Source organism: Phodopus roborovskii, unplaced genomic scaffold, assembly GCF_943737965.1.
Source record: "Phodopus roborovskii unplaced genomic scaffold, PHOROB, whole genome shotgun sequence".
Taxonomy (NCBI): Eukaryota; Metazoa; Chordata; class Mammalia; order Rodentia; family Cricetidae; genus Phodopus; species Phodopus roborovskii.
This window is the reverse complement of record NW_026126585.1, coordinates 2,024,583-2,042,540: the sequence shown is the minus strand read 5'-3', so window position 1 is coordinate 2,042,540 and position 17,958 is coordinate 2,024,583. Positions and strand designations below refer to the sequence as shown.

Genomic DNA, 17,958 nt, shown 5'->3' with positions numbered 1-17,958 from the left:
CAAACATTTACCTCACTATCTCAATGAGGTTGGCTGGTTAGCAAGCCCCAGAGATCCTCTGATCTCTGTTTCCTGCACTGGAGGATAGGTACCCAGGTCCAAAATTGTACATGGGTCCTGAGGATAGAATGCAGGTCTTTATGCTTGCACAACAAGCATTACTGGATGAACTATCTCTCCAGCACCATATGCCATCTTTTCTACTGTCAAAAGCACATTGCCAGGTATTTAATTTGGTTGTCCTTCACTTGGGGCCAAACCTCAAAGATTGCAGCGAACAGCCAAGGGTTTGATCTCAATTTATCAGCAAAGCTGGTACAAGAAATTACTTCCTTTGGCATGGAGATGTTTTCTGACTCTTTTTCTTTTCTTTTTTTACTCCATTGTAATGGAGTTTACTCCATTGAAAATACCTTTGTGTTTCTTTTTTTCTCCTATATGGGAGAAATCACTGCTTGAACAACCTAATGATTTTCTAGATCCAGCTGCCCAATAAAGTTAAGTAAGCACAGAAATAAAAGTGAGGGCAAGAGAGAGGAGATTTTGATTAGCTTGGTCTGTTACATAGTCCTGCCAAAGGCTGACACTGAACTTCCATGGCCTCTGCTGAGGTCCAAATCTCAGGACAGTGAAAGGAAAGAACACATACTATCTGCTTTTTTGCCCCCTTTCCAGCTAGAATCTGCTGTCTCAGTCATGAGTTAGGTGATCTTGGAAGGATATGGCTTACCTGACAGGAGTAGGTACTTATCTATTGACCTCTGATAGCTAGGCAGGAGCCCGAGAAGCTCTGAGAGGAAATACTATATAATATAGCAAAAGCAACTTTCTGTCATCATTTGATGCTCACGCCTGTCCCAGGTTAATTGAAGCAAAAGACCATGGAGCCATTCTGTGGTCATGTCTAGCTGGAGGAGTCAGCAAGCTGACCATCACCGTCAGAGGCGCCATCAAGAAGGAACCAGAAAGTACTACCCACCAATACCTTATGATTCACCCTCCTGGTGGGTTGCCAGCATGGGGCTGCAGGCTTCTCCATGCTGGCGATTTACTTGGTCCTCTATAGCTCTTTAGACTGAGAGGGAAGAGCCCTGTGGTCATCTATTGGAGTGGAAGAAACTTTTAAGTTGCAGTGACAATCCAGCGGCCCTTACTACTGAATCAATATTAAGAGTGTGCCTTAGGGACAGGATGTGGTCATTCTCTTGACCATCAGGTATCCATTGTGACTCTGAGAGGATTTGTCTCATGCAGCTTTCAGTGTGATGGCAGGAAGATACACAATCATTGATCCATGGTAAATACAAGATAGAGATAGATGGGGGATACATTTAAAATCTTGTGCATACACACATTCGTGTCTAATGCACTTCATTTTCCAAGTGGCAATAAGAGCAGCATATGCGTAAGTGCTTACAGTTAGCAGGAACTTTCTAGCGTCATTGCCCCACTTACAAGCATACAACCATGATCACATTCCTGGGAGCCATTGCTGTGTGAACTGGTTAAGAAGCTTCGCCAGCCTTCTATCTCGGTTTCATTGCCTCCTTTGTCCTGGTGTCTTACCTTTGACTCCTATCTTTTGGGCTGGTTGCACATCTTGCCCTAGATCTAATAAGAGAAGGCCCAGCCCTGCTGTCAACTCTGATATAGTAGCTCTCTACAGCATAGAGAAGAAAGCTTTCTATTTGTTTCTCATAAGAACAAAGACATTCCATTTCTTTAGTGGAATGTGAATAGACTGCTTTTGCTGAGTGTTTCAGTCTTCCCAAGTGTGCAGCGTATGACAGAGCTGCACACATATTGGTGTTACACCCGCAGTGTAGAGATGGAAACATAAACACATTTGTCAACAGTCATTTTATCACCCCTTATCCTCCATGCAGGAGGAGCTGCAAAAGCTCAACAGCAATGGAAGGTTTTGCTGGACCATTTGCATTCAATAATTTAACAGTCCTGTGCCTTCAGTCTTTATGAATTGCTAGTCTGAACCAACCAAGTCAATAGGCAAAAACCAGAATAGCTATTTGCTCCTTGTTTGATATTGTGGTGTGAATGCAGGACATCCCCCACGCCCCCCATCAGTTAATGCATTTGAGCACTTTGTTTCCAGTTAGTGGTATTATCTGGGAATGGTATAGAACCTTTAGAAGATAGAACTTCACTGGAGGAAATGTGCTACTGACTGGTGGTGGGCTTGGAGGCTCTATACTCCTGATTAACTTCCTGTTCATTTTCAGTGTCCTGGCTTTGGATGCAATATATGACCAGCAGGCCTCACTGTTCCTGATGGACTGGATCCCCTCTAAATCTGCATCAAAATAAACTCTTTCTTCATTAAGTTCCTCTATTTTGTCACATCAGCAAGTAAAATGACTAACACTGTTCACATACATGTTTCATTTATTTTTGTAGCTATAGTTGAACAACATATTCACATTGGTTATCATAAGGAAGCTGCTCTACTGTTGGTACAGCTGACAAGGGTCTTATTGCTATTAGGAGCTGGAGGTACTTTTTGGTTATTAGTGTATGCATGGGCCAGGACAAGGTAATCTGAGGCATCATCCACTTCTACTTCAAAATCACTTTTTCAGTAAACCTTTTTGATGTGTACAGTTCTGAACATCCTAAATCTCTTTTAGTTTGACTTAAACTATTGATAGAAGAGAGTAAAAATGACTTCTAATGAATCACAGTGGTTTTTCAAACTAGACAAATAACAAGGAAATAGGATATGGAATAATCACATTTTAGTTTTTATTTGTGTGTGTGTGTGTGTGTGTGTGTGTGTGTGTGTGTGTATGTGTGTGTGTGCATGTGAGGTGCATAGGTCTGGATACAGCACACAGGGCCAGAGGTTCACATAAGATGGTTTTGCTCAATTCCTTTCCACCTCTTAAGAATCTATCTATCTATCTATCTATCTATCTATCTATCTATCTATCTATCATCTATGTATCTATTTATCATCTATATATCTATCTATCATCTATATATCTATTTATCATCTATCTATCTATCTATCTATCTATCTGTGCATGTGTGTGCTCAGATACATTTGCAACAGTACATATGTAGAGTCAGAACTTCCAGTAGTTAGCTGCCTCTGCTTAATTTGCAGTACCTAGGGATTGAACTTGGGTTTTCAAGGCTAGTCATAAGTATCTGTCCACCAAACCATCTTGTCACATCTACACCTTATTTTTTGAGACAGAACCTGGAGCCTGCCAATCAGATTTAGTTAGGCTACTGTCCAATGAACTTCAAGGGTCCTTTCACCACCTGCCCTGTGCTGTGATTACACATTTGCACTCATGTACTTACTTGGCTTTTAAGATGAGCTCAAGAAATTGAACTGGTTTGCATGCTTGTATGTGGGACACTTCCCTGACTGAAACAGTTCCTAACCTTTAGGATTTGAGGAAGAGATTTAGAGGTAGGATATAGATGCTCCGTGGTCATAGGGTTCTACATACCCAGGGCAGGCTTGTTACTTTTGTTTTGTTTTTATTTTTGTTTTGTCTTGATCTTATTGGTGTTCTTCTAATGGCACCTCTAGTAGATGAAGGTGTTAATTGAAATGTTACCCCCAACCCTTTTGGGATAGGATGTAATTTCTGGTAAGTTTATAGCATCTTGTCACTGGGGCCTTAAAGGGACCTGTGTTAAGTGAAGAAGGAGTTCTAGCTGGTATATCTCAAAAGTCCCATGAATAAGGTTTACAGTCAAAACTTTAATACAGGTAGATTAACAACAAAGTGGACGAAATTAGGACTTCCTTTGTTATTTCATTTTTTTTTTTTTATGGCTAGGAGAGTGACTTTCAGCTGAGGATACAAAACTGAGGCAGAGGAACAGCTGCCCAGGTGGCCTCTTACCATGGCAGATCACAAGTGTCAGAGACTGGATTAGGGGTGTGTAGTACAGAGAAAATACCAAAGTCCCCGGAGGGATTTCTAAGGAGAGAGACACTGGAGTCAGCATGCATGTCATATGTGGTATAGGGATAAAGGATGGACATCAGTGCCAGATTGTTCTTATTTGGTTCCATCAGCACAGGTATCATTAACTTACCTCCACCATTGGTCACAATCATAATACCCTGATAGCTATCTACACATCCATCATAATTTTACATTCTGATAAGTCCACTGGACATTATAAATGCATATAACATACTACACCCAGCTCAGCAAAAATGTGCCGAAAGGTTATCTTGGTGGTTGACAGCAGTGTCCACTCACTCATATTGTTCAATATACCAGGAGAGGGGACCACTCATCATTACAGGATGTACAGATTTTACTAAATCAGTATCACTTTTATACCATCTCCAAGTTGACTGATAGTAATGTGTACCCATGTCAGTCAAGAAGTAGTGTTTTCTTAAATTCTGGAATTGTTCCAGGCCAAAACAGAAAAAGGGGGCAGGACACCACTGGGAAGATGTTGTGTGATAAACTAGGGAGATGGAAAACATGTTTACTTACTCCATGGGAATAAGGAACCCATGACAGACAAAAGTATGGAAACCACCAGAGTTCAACTTGGTCAACAAGTTGAGTTGTATAGGGGTTATTTACAGAAGTATGAATGAGAGGTTGTTTACAGGGCCACAAATACTCAATGACAGCTGTGTCATCAAGGCCCACACCCATGGGTGCCAGCTCATGATGCCGTGAAATTGTAGCTCACTGAACAGCCTGTAGGCATCTGAAGAGACTGGAGAGCATCCTTTCCCAGTTCCTCAGTTGGGGTAAAGCACTTTCAGGCAGCTTGCCTGGATTCTGCTTTCTTTCAGGCAGCTGGTCTGGTCTCTGAGTCTTCTTTGAGGCTTGGCTATCCTGATCTGAGGGTGCTATCAGTTGTTACTGCTTACTCTGCAGATAAGGGTCCAGTGAACAGAACCTGCTCTGGTCAGTTCCAGGGATGTCCTGAAGCTATTGTGAGTTGTTTGCCTTGCTGCTTAAGGAGCGTTCTGCAGAATGGAAACTTTTACTTCCAGAGGAAACATATATAACAGAGATCAAACATCTCCCTTCACTAACCACAAAGCGACAACTACATTTCTGCAGGGCCATCAAAAGGGGAGTGTAAATCAGTGACTGGCCTGTACAATAGCAGGAACTATTCTGTTCATTTAACATGACATTCATCACAAAAATAGGTAGAACACATAGGAGAATTCAGTGTTTTGATTTTCCCTTTTATCTCCTAAATATATATTGTTTTACAATCCACCTCGCTCACTAGTAGTGGCCAATGCCTTGCTTAGAACTTTCTCATTTACATTATCTGAGTGCCTGATGGAAATCTACTTTATCACACACCCCAGAAGAGCAGTTGGCAACTTGGAAGTTGAAGTGGACGTATGCATTTCAGCTTTACCTCTGTGGTTTGCATGTTAATTACCTCTTGCCTTATTAAAAGTATCTTATCAAATAAGAAAATGCCTTTGTGATTAGCTGTTAGCTTCCAGTATTTCTTTCCCTTTAGTTTGCCCTCTTTCAGAGACAGGCCTTTGAATGGCATTTAGAAATGTTGGTTTTCCAATGCTTTGCATGGGGCTTCCAGGTGTCAATAAGCCCCTATTTTAGTATACAGAATATACTTTCAAACAATGTTTTTTTTTTCATAAGTATGTCCTTTAGGAATCTTTCTTTGTCTCTTGTAACCTGATAAATCAACCACCATGAGACAAATATTGGGGTTCAAACTTCAAACTGAAGATCAGAAAATGCAAAGCAGCCAGCCACTACTTCTTACCTCTACCCTCTCTGAACTAAGCTCCAGACTGCTGCCTCTTCTCAGTGTGGCTGGAGAATTAACACCAGTTCTGTGATCCAGTTCCCTTCTTAAATACCTCTCATGAGTCCTGGGTTAAAGCAGTGAGCTCTGTTACTTTTTAGACTGATTCAATCCCATGTAGCCCTGGGTGGCCTTGAACTCTGACAGATCCATCTGCCTTTGTCTCCTGAGTCCTGGGATTAAAGGTGTGTGGCTTCTGTGGCTAACTAGTACGGCTGCTTTGCTATTTTCATCTCCAGTGGCTTTAATGAATCATAAACAATATAACACCAGTCTGTGTCTGTACCTCTCTTTCCTCCTCTGTCTTCCTCTCTGTGTCTGAAAATCATTTTTCTTCATGTTCACTGTGGCATTAGAGGGAAATCAGATCTCTACTGGTTGCTGTCACTGCACATGAGCAGGTAGATTCAGTATACATTACTGAAAATGAGAAGGACAATTCTGACTCAGTGAAACACATACCTCAGAATGTTAGTGCACAGCCTAATATGGGGACAGAGACAACTGTCGTGACAAGCTCAGCACACTTACTGACTCTTCATTATGTATTTTAAGTGGCTTAGACAATGAGTTTTTTACAGTTATTTGATGCCAATGTTTTTGTTGTTTGTTTTTCAAGACAAGGTTTCTCCGTGTCACCTTGGAGCCTGTCCTGGAACTAGCTCTTGTAGACCAGGCTGATCTGCCTTCCTCTGCCTCCTGAGTGCTGGGATTAAAGGCATGGGCCACCACCACTTGGCCTCCCATGTTATTTGTTTTAAGATGAAGTTTAAGCCTTTGGATTCCATCTGCAGGGGGAAAAGTAATTACAGAATAATCAGTCATGCAGATGAAGGCTGTGAGGCATAATGCAAGTGGACCAACCAGCAACTGTGCTGTTTTCTGTGCTTGTGTGTTAGTGTGTATGTGCATGTTTGCATGTGAAGCATAAATGTGTATATGAGGGAGTTTGCCTGTGCAAATGCACAAAGTCCGGGGGAGATGTTCACATGTTCTCTTCTTTTATCATTCTCTGGCTTGGTCCTTTGAGGCAGCCCCTCTTGTTGAACTATAAGCTGTTGGATTTGACTAATGCCAGCAAGTCCCATGACCTTACTATCTCTTCCAGGCTTAGTGCTGGGGCCATGCCAAATTCATCATATGGGTGCTGGGATCCAAACTATGTTCTTCATGTTTTTTAATAAGATTTATTTTTTAGTTTTGAAACTGAAATATACTTATAGCATTTCCTCCTTTCCTGTCCTCCATCCAGTGCATCATCCTATGTACTATCTCATTGTTCTTCCTCAAATTCATGACCTCTTTTTCTATAAATTGTTCATATATATTGTATATTCACATGCATACCATGTAACATATATATGTATATATATGTGTGTGTGTCTGTGTGTGTATGTGTGTGTGTCCTTATGTGTATGTGTTTGTATAAAACATGTTCAGTATGTGTGTATGTGATTTTAGGTCTGAATATTTGATAGTGGATAACAACTGAGGGGTACTTCTCAAGGGAGAACTATTCTCCCTCTCTCAGGGTCCCTTGGTTGCCTGTAATTCTTTGTCTAGGGTTGATCTTCGTGGTTTCTCGGTTTCAAGGTAAATTTCCCTTGATGAGGGGTGAGAATTTCATTTATCTGTGTGTATAAGAATAAAAAATCAGAATGCAGTTAGAGCTTATTCTGGTTTAGTAAAGTGGTGGTTTCATGTGTTTTACTAAGATCCCGGACCACACTAGCAAGTGTAGTCAGTTGGACAGCAACCATCTCTTTAGACTATGTGCTATTTTTTTTTCAAATAAGCATCAATCACAAATGAAGAGAAAAATGAAATGCGCGATTGTTCCTTCCTGCAACCCCTGATATTTGCGTAATTAGAGTGGGAGCTACAAACATGAGCATGAGCTTTCCTCTCCTCCCCTTCTCTTTCTCCTAGTTCCCTCTCCATTCACTGCCCCCCCCCCCAACTCCTCCTGTGCTCTGGAGAACTTGCTCCTCTCCCCTTTTGTGAGGGACCTTATATGAACCTGTTGGAATCCACCTTGTATCCTAGTTCCTCTGGTGGTGTGGATTATAGGCTGGTGATCCTTTGCTCAAGGTCTAAAATCCATGTTCCTCTTATTGTGACTGGGTTACCTCATTCAGGATGGTTTCTTCAAGAGGTTTGGAATAGGACAGTGCTGGAACTCAGCCCCAAGATCATTTCTAACTACTGAGAGACTGGGTGATTTAAAGATCCATTTCCTTCTTCCCTTCCTGAACTGGGTTTTGTCTATGTATTTATTTAATGGTGATGAGGATGTTCCATGCTAAGTGTAATAACTGGCCTCAAAAAGTGATAATTATTTTAGTAAAATCCTTTTGCTTCCAGGAAAGGATTGTCAGTTATATTATAGTACACTGTGAATATGGATTTTGAAATATGGTAAACTGAGATGCCATGCTATTGTTAACTTTAAAGCTTCAGGGGTCATATCTTGCAGCTTACTTTATTCATTAAATGCATCGAGGCACTGAGGATAGGGAGAAGAGCATCCTAAAGAATAGTATTTGGCACTAACGACAAACTGTAAAGCATGGGGCTGGTCTGACCCACAGTTGACCAATGTCAGAGGAAATAGGGTTTTTATTGTTGTTATTCCCCAAAAGTCTGATTGGAAAAGCACGCCTACCTCTTTTGACATGTTTGGTACTGCAGAGCTCACTGAGGTTCCCTTTCTCTTCAGACATTTGTAGGGAACATGAATGCTGACAGTGTGGTGCACCACAAGCTGCTACACTCTGTGAGAACCCGCTTCGTCCGCTTTGTGCCCTTAGAGTGGAATCCAAGTGGGAAGATGGGCATGAGAGTGGAGGTCTACGGATGCTCCTACAGTAAGTACCCGCATGCACAGAGTCACATAGCACCCATGTGAATGACGTTGCCCATGGAATCCTGGCTTATTCATATTGACAATTACAATTAGTGTGTGTGGATGTGTGTGTGAGCTCACATGTGTGGGTGCAAAATTAGGGTGGACGGAAACCTACAAAGTTCCTGAAGAACACTTTCCATTCTCTTGGTCTAGAACTTGCAGCTCAGAGCATGCTGGCTGAGCAGTGACTCACAGAGGTCTTGCCATCTGCCTTTCTTCTCTGCTGGGTTTCCTAGTGGACACACTCACATCCATCTTGATTTGGGCTCTGGGTATGGAATACAGATCTTCATGCCTGCAAGGCAAGCATTTTAGAAAGCATAGCTATCATAGCTATTTCCCCGGCCTATAGTTATCTCACTTTATTCTGGACTTTAGATTACATACACACACATATACACACACACACACGCACAGGCACACGCACAGGCACACGCACAGGCACACGCACACGCGCGAACACACACACAAAATAATGCAATAAATCCTCAATACAAAGTTCAAAGTTAAGAGCTCTCGGAGCTTGAGTAACCATTTCCCTTTTGCAATCAGAAGTAGCTATGCTCAACCTATCCCGGAAAGTGTGGTGATGTAGTGAGAAGATCTTCTCTATCCTAGACCTAGGAAAGGAACATGCTCTTCTCTGCATCCTAGAAGAAGAGGAAATGTTCACATTGGGAAACGCATTCAGTTGTCTTCTTCTGCAGTTATGCTCTCCTTGTGTTATCCTGAGAGTTTTTTTTTTTTATAGTGAATTTGATGTAGGGACCCATCTTAAGCATGAAGGGGCTGGAAACATGGATAGAACTGAATGGATAGTTACAGAGGGAAGGAGTCATGCAGGAATGCTGCCATCCTAATTCCTGCCTGTAATCATGATGCTGAACATGTGAACTGTGTCATTATGAACTGATTTCCTTTTAAGCCCTGGCAACCACCTGATTATTTCCTATACTAATATCCAGTGATGAGTAATAAGTAGCGAACACACACTTAATCAACACACTTTTAAAAACCACACTTATCTTAGCTTTCTTTCCTGTTACTGAGATAAAATACCCTGGCAGCACAACTTCAAGGAGAAAGGGGAGAGTTATTTCAACTTACAATCTCAGGTTACAATCCTTCATTGCCATGCTGTCAAGGTGACGGAAAGCCGACAAGGCTAGTAGCATCATGGCGGAAAGCCGACAAGGCTAGTAGCATCACACCCACAGTTAAGAGCAGAGAGAAAAGAATGCATGGACACATGCTAATGCTCAACTTGTTTTGTCACTCAGCAATGCAGGGTGCCCTTCTCAGATAGTAGTGCCACCGAGAGTGGGTGTGTCTCCACACACTCAAGACGATTCTCTCTTAGACATGGCCGTAGACCAACCTAATCGAGACAATCACCTACTGAAATGATCTTTGTAGGCTACTCCTTGCTCTCATGTAGGCGATTGAAGCCAGCACAGCAGTTCAGTGAATTGCTGGTTTGGGTCGTGGGAGGACCTCACATGTGACCCACAAGCCAGGTCAAAACAGCACTGGCTTCAGAAGCATTTGAAGTGCTCCATGAAAATGCATTTGCATCCACAATTCTACATGCACTGAATTAAGATTTTGGGGAATGAAAATACAAAAAAAAAAAAATGTTAATGGCTCCCTAATTAAACTATAGGCTAAGGTGTATTTGTCAGAAAAATGAAGTCCTGCAGGCAGGGAGGAGATTTTTTTTTTTTTTGAGAAATGACTATTTATCATGGACAAGCACTTTTAGAAAGAGTATGATTTATGAAAGATGTATCAACAGCCTATTCAAGGAGAATTTTGCCACCTGCAGTCTGTGGCCTTTACTTCTCCCTGTACCTTTCTCTTTGTGAGGACTATTTGTCACTTCTGGGAAGAGTCTGTGATTGTCGTTGATTTTTGTTTAATGGTTTGTTAAGAAACTTCATGATGGAAACCACTTGAGAAAGTTTATTTATGTCACTTAGACAGTGATCTCTTTGGATCTAATAATAATTTCAATTACATTTTAGAGAGAGACATGGAGAGTGTGTGTGTGTGTGTGTATTTGTACATATGTGAACACACAGCCCATGACATTATGGTGTGCATGCACAGGTCAGAAAACAACTTCTGAGAGATTTTTCTCTCATTTTACCATGTGGATACTGAGGGTTGAGTTCTGGTTGTTCAGCTTGGCAGCGAGCACACTTACTCCTGAAGGAGGCATTGGCTAGCCCTGGTATAGTAACTTCTGTTAGTCTTTCACGTGTCCCCATGTTTTAGTGCTTCCCCCCCCAATGACTTTGTTCATGATTACACATTTCGCTGACTCACCCTGTACCCCCACCTTAAAGGCTTATGGTCCCAGTCAGATCCCAACTGTTACTTCATGTGTATACATGAATGTGTGTGTTGATGCATGTGTCAGTACAGGATTACCAGGACATGTATGGGCATGTGGGCAGAGGCAAGAGGTCATCAACAGCTATCCTCCTACAGGTACTGCTCACTGCCCACTTTCTTTTTTGATTTTTTTTTTTTTTTTTTTTTTTTTTTTTTTTTTTTTTGAGACTAGACCTGTTGCTGGCCTGGAGTTTAACAGGCTGCCTGAACCCTAGGGATCTGATTATCTCTGCCTGCTCAAGGCTGTGCTCATAAGCACCTATTGTCTCTACTGGGGCATGACTAATAGGCAAGTTGGCCTATCAGTGAACCTAGGCCGCTTTTAAGCATATACCACCACTCCAACCTTCTCCCATAGGGCCTGGGAAGCAAACTAATGCCCTTGTGTTTTCTGGGCAAATATACCCTACAGAGATAACTCAGAGCTAATAAGCCAATAGGTTGAAAGGTATCTTTGAGCAATATTTTAGTTTGATCCAATGATGGATTCCTTCATAATCTATGCCAACAAAATATCTTCTCCCCAGAAAACATGCACATTTTTTTCTGAAGTAGAAAGATACATACAGATTTGCTAAACCCAACTCTATTTCAATCTGAGGTACTCCGGACTTTGAGGGAACTCAGGCCTGCTACCTCCATTGCAGGATATCCTATATCTGGTGAATTACCTAAAAGGATGGAGTTCATTCAGTAAAACCGGCCATCAATGGAGTGATAGCCACCTTGGGAAGCTATTCTAAACATAATGAGCTTCCTAGTGTTGTACCCATAGCTGATATTTATTTCCCACAACCCCACACATATGTCTCTCTCTATAAAAACCTAAGCCCTTACCATGGCTTCTGCATCCAGTCTATTCTAGGTTGTTCCTCTGTTGATATGTTAAAACACTGAGCAAAGCAACTTGATCAGAGCAGAAGTTCAAGCAAAATCTATGGAGGGATATGCTTACTGTTTAACCCCAGCTCATAGTCACCTGTCAGTTTGATATAGCCCAGACCCAACTGCCTAAGGATGACACTTCCCACAGTGGGAGGAGCTCTCTTTCCTGAATTAGCCATCAAGAAAATGCCCCCATGAATATGCAAGGAAGATTTTAGGGAAGCCCCGTTTTTGGCATGTCAAGCTGACAATGAAAAATAGCCATCAGAGGCACAGCCTTCCACCATCACTGTGTCCCCATTTGCCTCTTTACCGTTCCCATTAACACAAAACTCTGCCATGAATGTCACCAAACAACCCTACCCAAAGACCCTGTGGCCCTGTTTAGGACTTCCCTCCCCCTTTAATCATCTTCTCTCCGCACAATGATTTTTCTAAAATCTGTCTTGAGTTATTATTGTCTCTGCCTGCCTCTCTTTGCATAGAACTTCACCAAGATCTTTGGACGACTAAGGGTTAGCTGGATCGCCAACATGGCCGGGCTATAGTCCTAAGGCATGCTGGTCCAAGTGTTGCTGAGATTTTATTTGGGTTAGGCATGCAAGCAGTTGATTTTATTTATTTCCTTTTAATTTTATGAGTATGGGTGTTCTACCTCCATGTATGTCTAGGTGCCACGTGAATGCCATGATCAAAGAAGCAAGAGGAGGGCACTGGATTAGTTGTGAGGTGCTCTGTGGGCACTAGGAATTGAACCGAGGTCCTCTGGAAGAGCAGCTAGTGCTCTTTACCTCCGAGACATCTCTCCAGCCCTGTAACCCAGTGATTTTTCAGTAAAGGAGATAACACTCAATAATCTAGGGGAGCTTGATCCAAACACTGGGCTGATTTAAGAGCAGAAGTCAGATTCCTGATGAAGAAGGCCTTCTCCATTTGGACAGTACTTGCAGTGGTGGCAGTTTCAAGGCCATCAGTGAGTGATCTGTGTGGTGAAATTCACACTCTTCATTCTTCCGATGACGTACAGACACTACTCACTCTATGCAGAATGCTCCATGGAAAGTATTGTCTTCCTAACTTGCCAGTGGCTTCCACATAGACAAATACCTTCCACCTGCATTAGTTCAAACTACCATTTGACTTATTAAAAAGTAGCTTTAAGGCTGGAGAGGTGTCTTTATCAATAAAGTCCTTGCCTCCTGAACAGACAGATGTTAAATGGAAAAAAGATCTGAGCCTGGTAGCATGTACTTGTGACCCAAGTGCTAAGGATGTAGATTCAGGAGGTCTCTGGGGATTGCTGGCCAACTAGTCTGCAGGTTTAGTGAGGGCCACATCTCAAGAAAATAAATAAGGGCAAGAGTTGCAGAAGAGGATACTCAATAGTAACTCTTACTCTACCCTCCTCAAATTAGACAGCAACACTTACTTACACCACACACACACACACACACACACGCATGCACGCGCGCACGCACACACACACATCTATTATATATATATATATATATATATATATATATATAGAGAGAGAGAGAGAGAGAGAGAGAGAGTGAGAGAGAGAAGAAAATACCATCAGATTGGGCTCACAGAATCTTTAGCAGAAATTCTCTGGGGAAGCCCTATTGAGTCTGGGATTCCTAATACTCTCCCTAACAGAATTTACTATCCCCCTTGATGAGGTTTCTGCCTGTCTATCATCTACTTTTCCATTACTCATCATATTTGAATCTAATTATTTATCTGTTACCTATCATCTATCCATCTATTTCAAATGACTTTGTTTAATAACATAGGTATGTTTCATTGAGAATTAGCAGTATCACCTACCACGTTATGAGTTCCATTCAGCCAAGAAAGTGATGTTCTTAGATCTCTAGTACTATGCACAGATAAGACCAATTTTACTCAGTAGTAATTGAATACCTAGGGGACAGCATCTCTAATGTAATGAACCCATAGCTGCTTAGGCAAGTTGGGGTCTCAGCAAAGCTGGCTCTCCTCTTCCCTCGTGGCCCTGCATTTATGTCTGGAAGTGTTCAGTCATGCAGCAGAAAGCATTTTCTTGGAAGAAAAAGATCATAATCAATCTTCTGACACCCAGGGTAGTTTTTCACTCCCAAAGTCAAAAACAGTAACCTACAATTTCTGAACACAAGCCGTTAAGTGGCTCTGGGGACAAAGTTGAATTGTTGCCAGGAGCAACAGCTCCTACATTCACACATCTCTACTCCTGTGTCCCTCACCTGCAACTTCACAACTAATTCTGCATAAGAATCACTTGTTTCCATTGGTTTTTAAATAAGTCCCCGGAGCACAGAGCAGAGATCCATTAGAAGAATGCTGGCCTAGCATGCACATAGTGCAGCCTCAAGTGCCAACACCATATGGAACTGGCACTGTGCTTACCTGTCTCTAGCACTTACTCAGGAAGCCCAGGAAGAAGTTCAAGGTCAACCTCAGCTACATAGCCAGTTCGAAGCCAGTATGGACCAGAGTCCCTGTCTCAAAAGAAAAACAACATAACCATACCTACTCTGACCACCAGAATTTTATGATGTTTATGTAATAAAGATCCAGAACTTAAGCCCATTTTCTTAAATTCCATTTCTATGTAACTAGTTTTTATAGTTAATTCCTTGTTAGTTTGCACTGCTATTTTCATAAATAACTGTGAATCTTAAGCATTTTCAAGTAGGACCAGTAAAATGGGTTAGTGGGTAAAGGCTCTTGCCATGAAGCCTGATGACCTAAGTTGGACCGCTGGTACCTACATGGTGGTAGACAGATCCACCTCCCATGTTACACCTGAACCCTCCCACACAGTAAATAAATAAATGTTGGGAAATTGGTCTAGGTTGCATGTCCACCAGTCCCAAGAGATCCACCTAGCTCTCCCTCTCCAGTACCAGGATTACAGAAATGTAATTACCACCATAATTGTTTTGTTTGTTTGTTTTACAGAGGATCTGGGGATTGAACTCAGATCCACATGCTTGTATGGCAAATACTATACCAACTGAACTATCTTCCCAATTTCCTTGAAAACTTTCTAAGGTCCTTCATGGCCAAATCCAACACATGGACTAGGCTTAAAACACTAAAGATGGCTACTGGGTGATCTGACTTTAGCATGAACTCCTGGTTAATCTTAAGTCCGCTATAAAAATGGGGACAATAATTGTGCTTGTTTTAATGCCTTCAAGTGGTGTTTGGCATATGTCTCTCCCTCCAATAATCTTTGTTCCTCAGATACTTAAGTCACACTTTCCCCATTCCCCCTTCTATTCACTGACACATCTTTCTAGTACTTTTGAAGTAAGTGGCTGGGTTTTTACATTCCTGGTCCTAAAGGATTTTGACCTCTTCCATCAAGCCATCTGGAGACTTTAAGCTACACTGAATTTTCTCTGGGGCTTCTATTTGAATTTCTTTATGTATGGGAAGCTAATTAATTTTAAAAAGCTTTATAAATTCTGATAAAGCATAATGATCTGCCAGGCTCCCCAGACTCATTAAGAATTACAACCCTCTTTTCATCCCCCAGGTTCCTCCCTCTACACAAGACCTTGCTCCTATTTGGTTAATTACTGCCAAGTGATATCATCCAAAATTCATCACCCTCTGAGCCAAAGTCATGTTCCTTTCCCCACATAAATCCCTTATCGCCTGTGCTTCAGCTGCCTTCTTTGCTGTTGTTCTTGTCATCCAGAGTCATTTGTCATAAGTAGCAGAAGTCATGAAAATTGTACATTTCATCGTTGGGGTCCAATGGTCAGTATAGTCTTATCATGGGAATGCTAGAAGGTCTGGGTCACAGCTGCCAGGACAGCCTTGGAGGTATGGGCAGCCTGACAGTGGTAAGATCTGAGACTTGGAGGTACCAGATTCCACTTTGAAATATAATATTTAGTAGTAAGAGCTGGGCAATCTTGTAACCATTGTAACTCATTTAGGAGCTAAGAAAACAGAGGTCCAGAAGCTACTGTGTGGGAGGGTGCATGTGTACCAGAGCAAAGGTTCTTCCACCTATCTTGCTCATAGAAATAACTGAAAAAAAAAATGAGGATATAGATGTAGGCAATAGAGGTATATATTACATAGAAACAGTGTTTCTGCCTTATCCCATGTCCTCTTTATGATGTTTCTAATTGACTGAGAATCTGAAGGCTCCTATCATTGTCCTTCACCCCTGTCTTTGGGCTATGGAGGTGCAGAAAGCAACACTTGCCCAGTACAAATGTGAACTGTGAGAAGCTTCAGGAAGCTGTCAGTGGAATGCCCATAGACAGGGAGAAAGCTCAGTCTGTAAGTATTGCCTTGCAAACAGGAGGACATGAGTTTCATTTCTAGCGCCCATGTTTAGGAAGACAGTGAGCAGGTTCCTCCATGCTTGTAATCTGTGGGATGGGCATGTGGAGTCAGACAGATCTCTGGGGAATACTAGCCAGCCTATCTACTAGCCTTCTTGGTGAGTTACAGTCTAGTGATAGACCTCATCTCAAAATCCCAAGGTGGATAGAACCTCAGGAATAATAGCCAAGGTTTTATTCTCTGGTCTCCACACACACACACACACACAGACAGGGCATTTAAGTGCCCTTTCATGCACACAAACATATATACATATATAAACAAATAAACAAAACAAACAGTTTTTGTTGAAGGAACCCAAGTCCTTGAAGGTAAAGCTGAAAAAGGGGAATACTATCAACAGTGTATACCATTTATATACACATATATAATATATACCACATATCAAGTGTGCATATGTGTATGTTAATTTATGTGTATGTATGTGTGCATGTGTGCATATGTATGTGTTAATGTATATGTATGTATGATGTAATGTATATGTATGTATGTCTATGTGGAACCTAGGGGTAGACATTTTATTTTTATTGAGACAGTCCTTTCACTGAGCTGGGAATTCACTAGGCTAAGTGGGCAGCAAATCCCAGGATCCTCCTGTTTTCACCTCTAGAGCTCTGAGATTACAAGCTACATAGTATCACCTGTAGCTATAGTATCAGCTTTTTCTGCTTGGGTGGCTCTGAGTGTATGTTTGGTTATGTGTATCTATGTGGTGTGTGTGTATGTGTGTGTGTGTGTGTGTGTGTGTGTGTGTGTGTGTGTGTGTGTGAGAGAGAGAGAGAGAGAGAGAGGAAGAGAGAGGGAGAGAGAGAGAAAGATCTATGTGGTATATGTGTATCAGGGTCCATGCTCCCTTGTGAGTGTGGAGTCTGGTGAAGAACACCAAGTATTCTGTTCCATCGCTGTCTTGTTACCTTGAGACAAAGTCTCTTACTGAACCTGGCACTAGGCTGGCTGCCAGTAGTCCTTACTGATCCTCTTATCTTTGACCTCCACAGCACTGTGATGACAGGCATGCAAATAAATGGCTACATTCCTTTTTTTTTTTTTTTTTTTTTTTTTTTTTTTTTAATGCGGTTTCTGGAGACTCAGAAGAACCTTTTGCTGTAAAGCAAATACTCTTATTTACTGAGCCATCCCCAGCCCTGCACCTGGCTTTTTAGATGAAAAGGGGAGAGTAGAGCTGCAGTCAAGATGCTCACATGTTCAGAGCAAGAACTTTACTGAGCACAAAGTCTCCCCTGGCCCATGGCGATTACTGAGAACACCAGACCTACTATCACTAAAGGCAGATTGAGCAGCTTTCTGCTCCTGTTTAAATATCAAACGGATGTCTTTACTGGAGCAAATGCATCTTAGATCTGGGAAGACCCCTGAGGATGGAGTAAACCAGTACACAGCTACAAACTGCAGGAGGCCATTTTCATAGGGCTGCTCCTACAGCCATCCACTTCCAGAGTCACCCTTTTCCTTCTGGTGACTTGTGAAAATTGTTTATGAAACATTGCCCCCTTAATGAAACCTTTGGTTAATCTGTCCTTGCGTAAATGAGTTCTCACCTCTCATGCCTGCCCACATTGCTC

The 17,958-nt window shown here is 41.9% G+C and overlaps 1 protein-coding gene across 1 annotated transcript in view; it reads left to right on the top strand.

Annotated features, from left to right (window-relative positions):
* Positions 1–8,535: 8,535 nt before the first annotated feature.
* Positions 8,536–17,958, top strand: part of LOC127236383 (contactin-associated protein like 5-2-like) — an 87,341-nt gene continuing 77,918 nt past the window's right edge. The window contains exon 1 of the mRNA XM_051204008.1: positions 8,536–8,678. Within this exon, the coding sequence (XP_051059965.1) occupies positions 8,546–8,678 (133 nt within the window). The 5' untranslated portion in view covers positions 8,536–8,545. The remainder of the gene's footprint in view (positions 8,679–17,958) is intronic.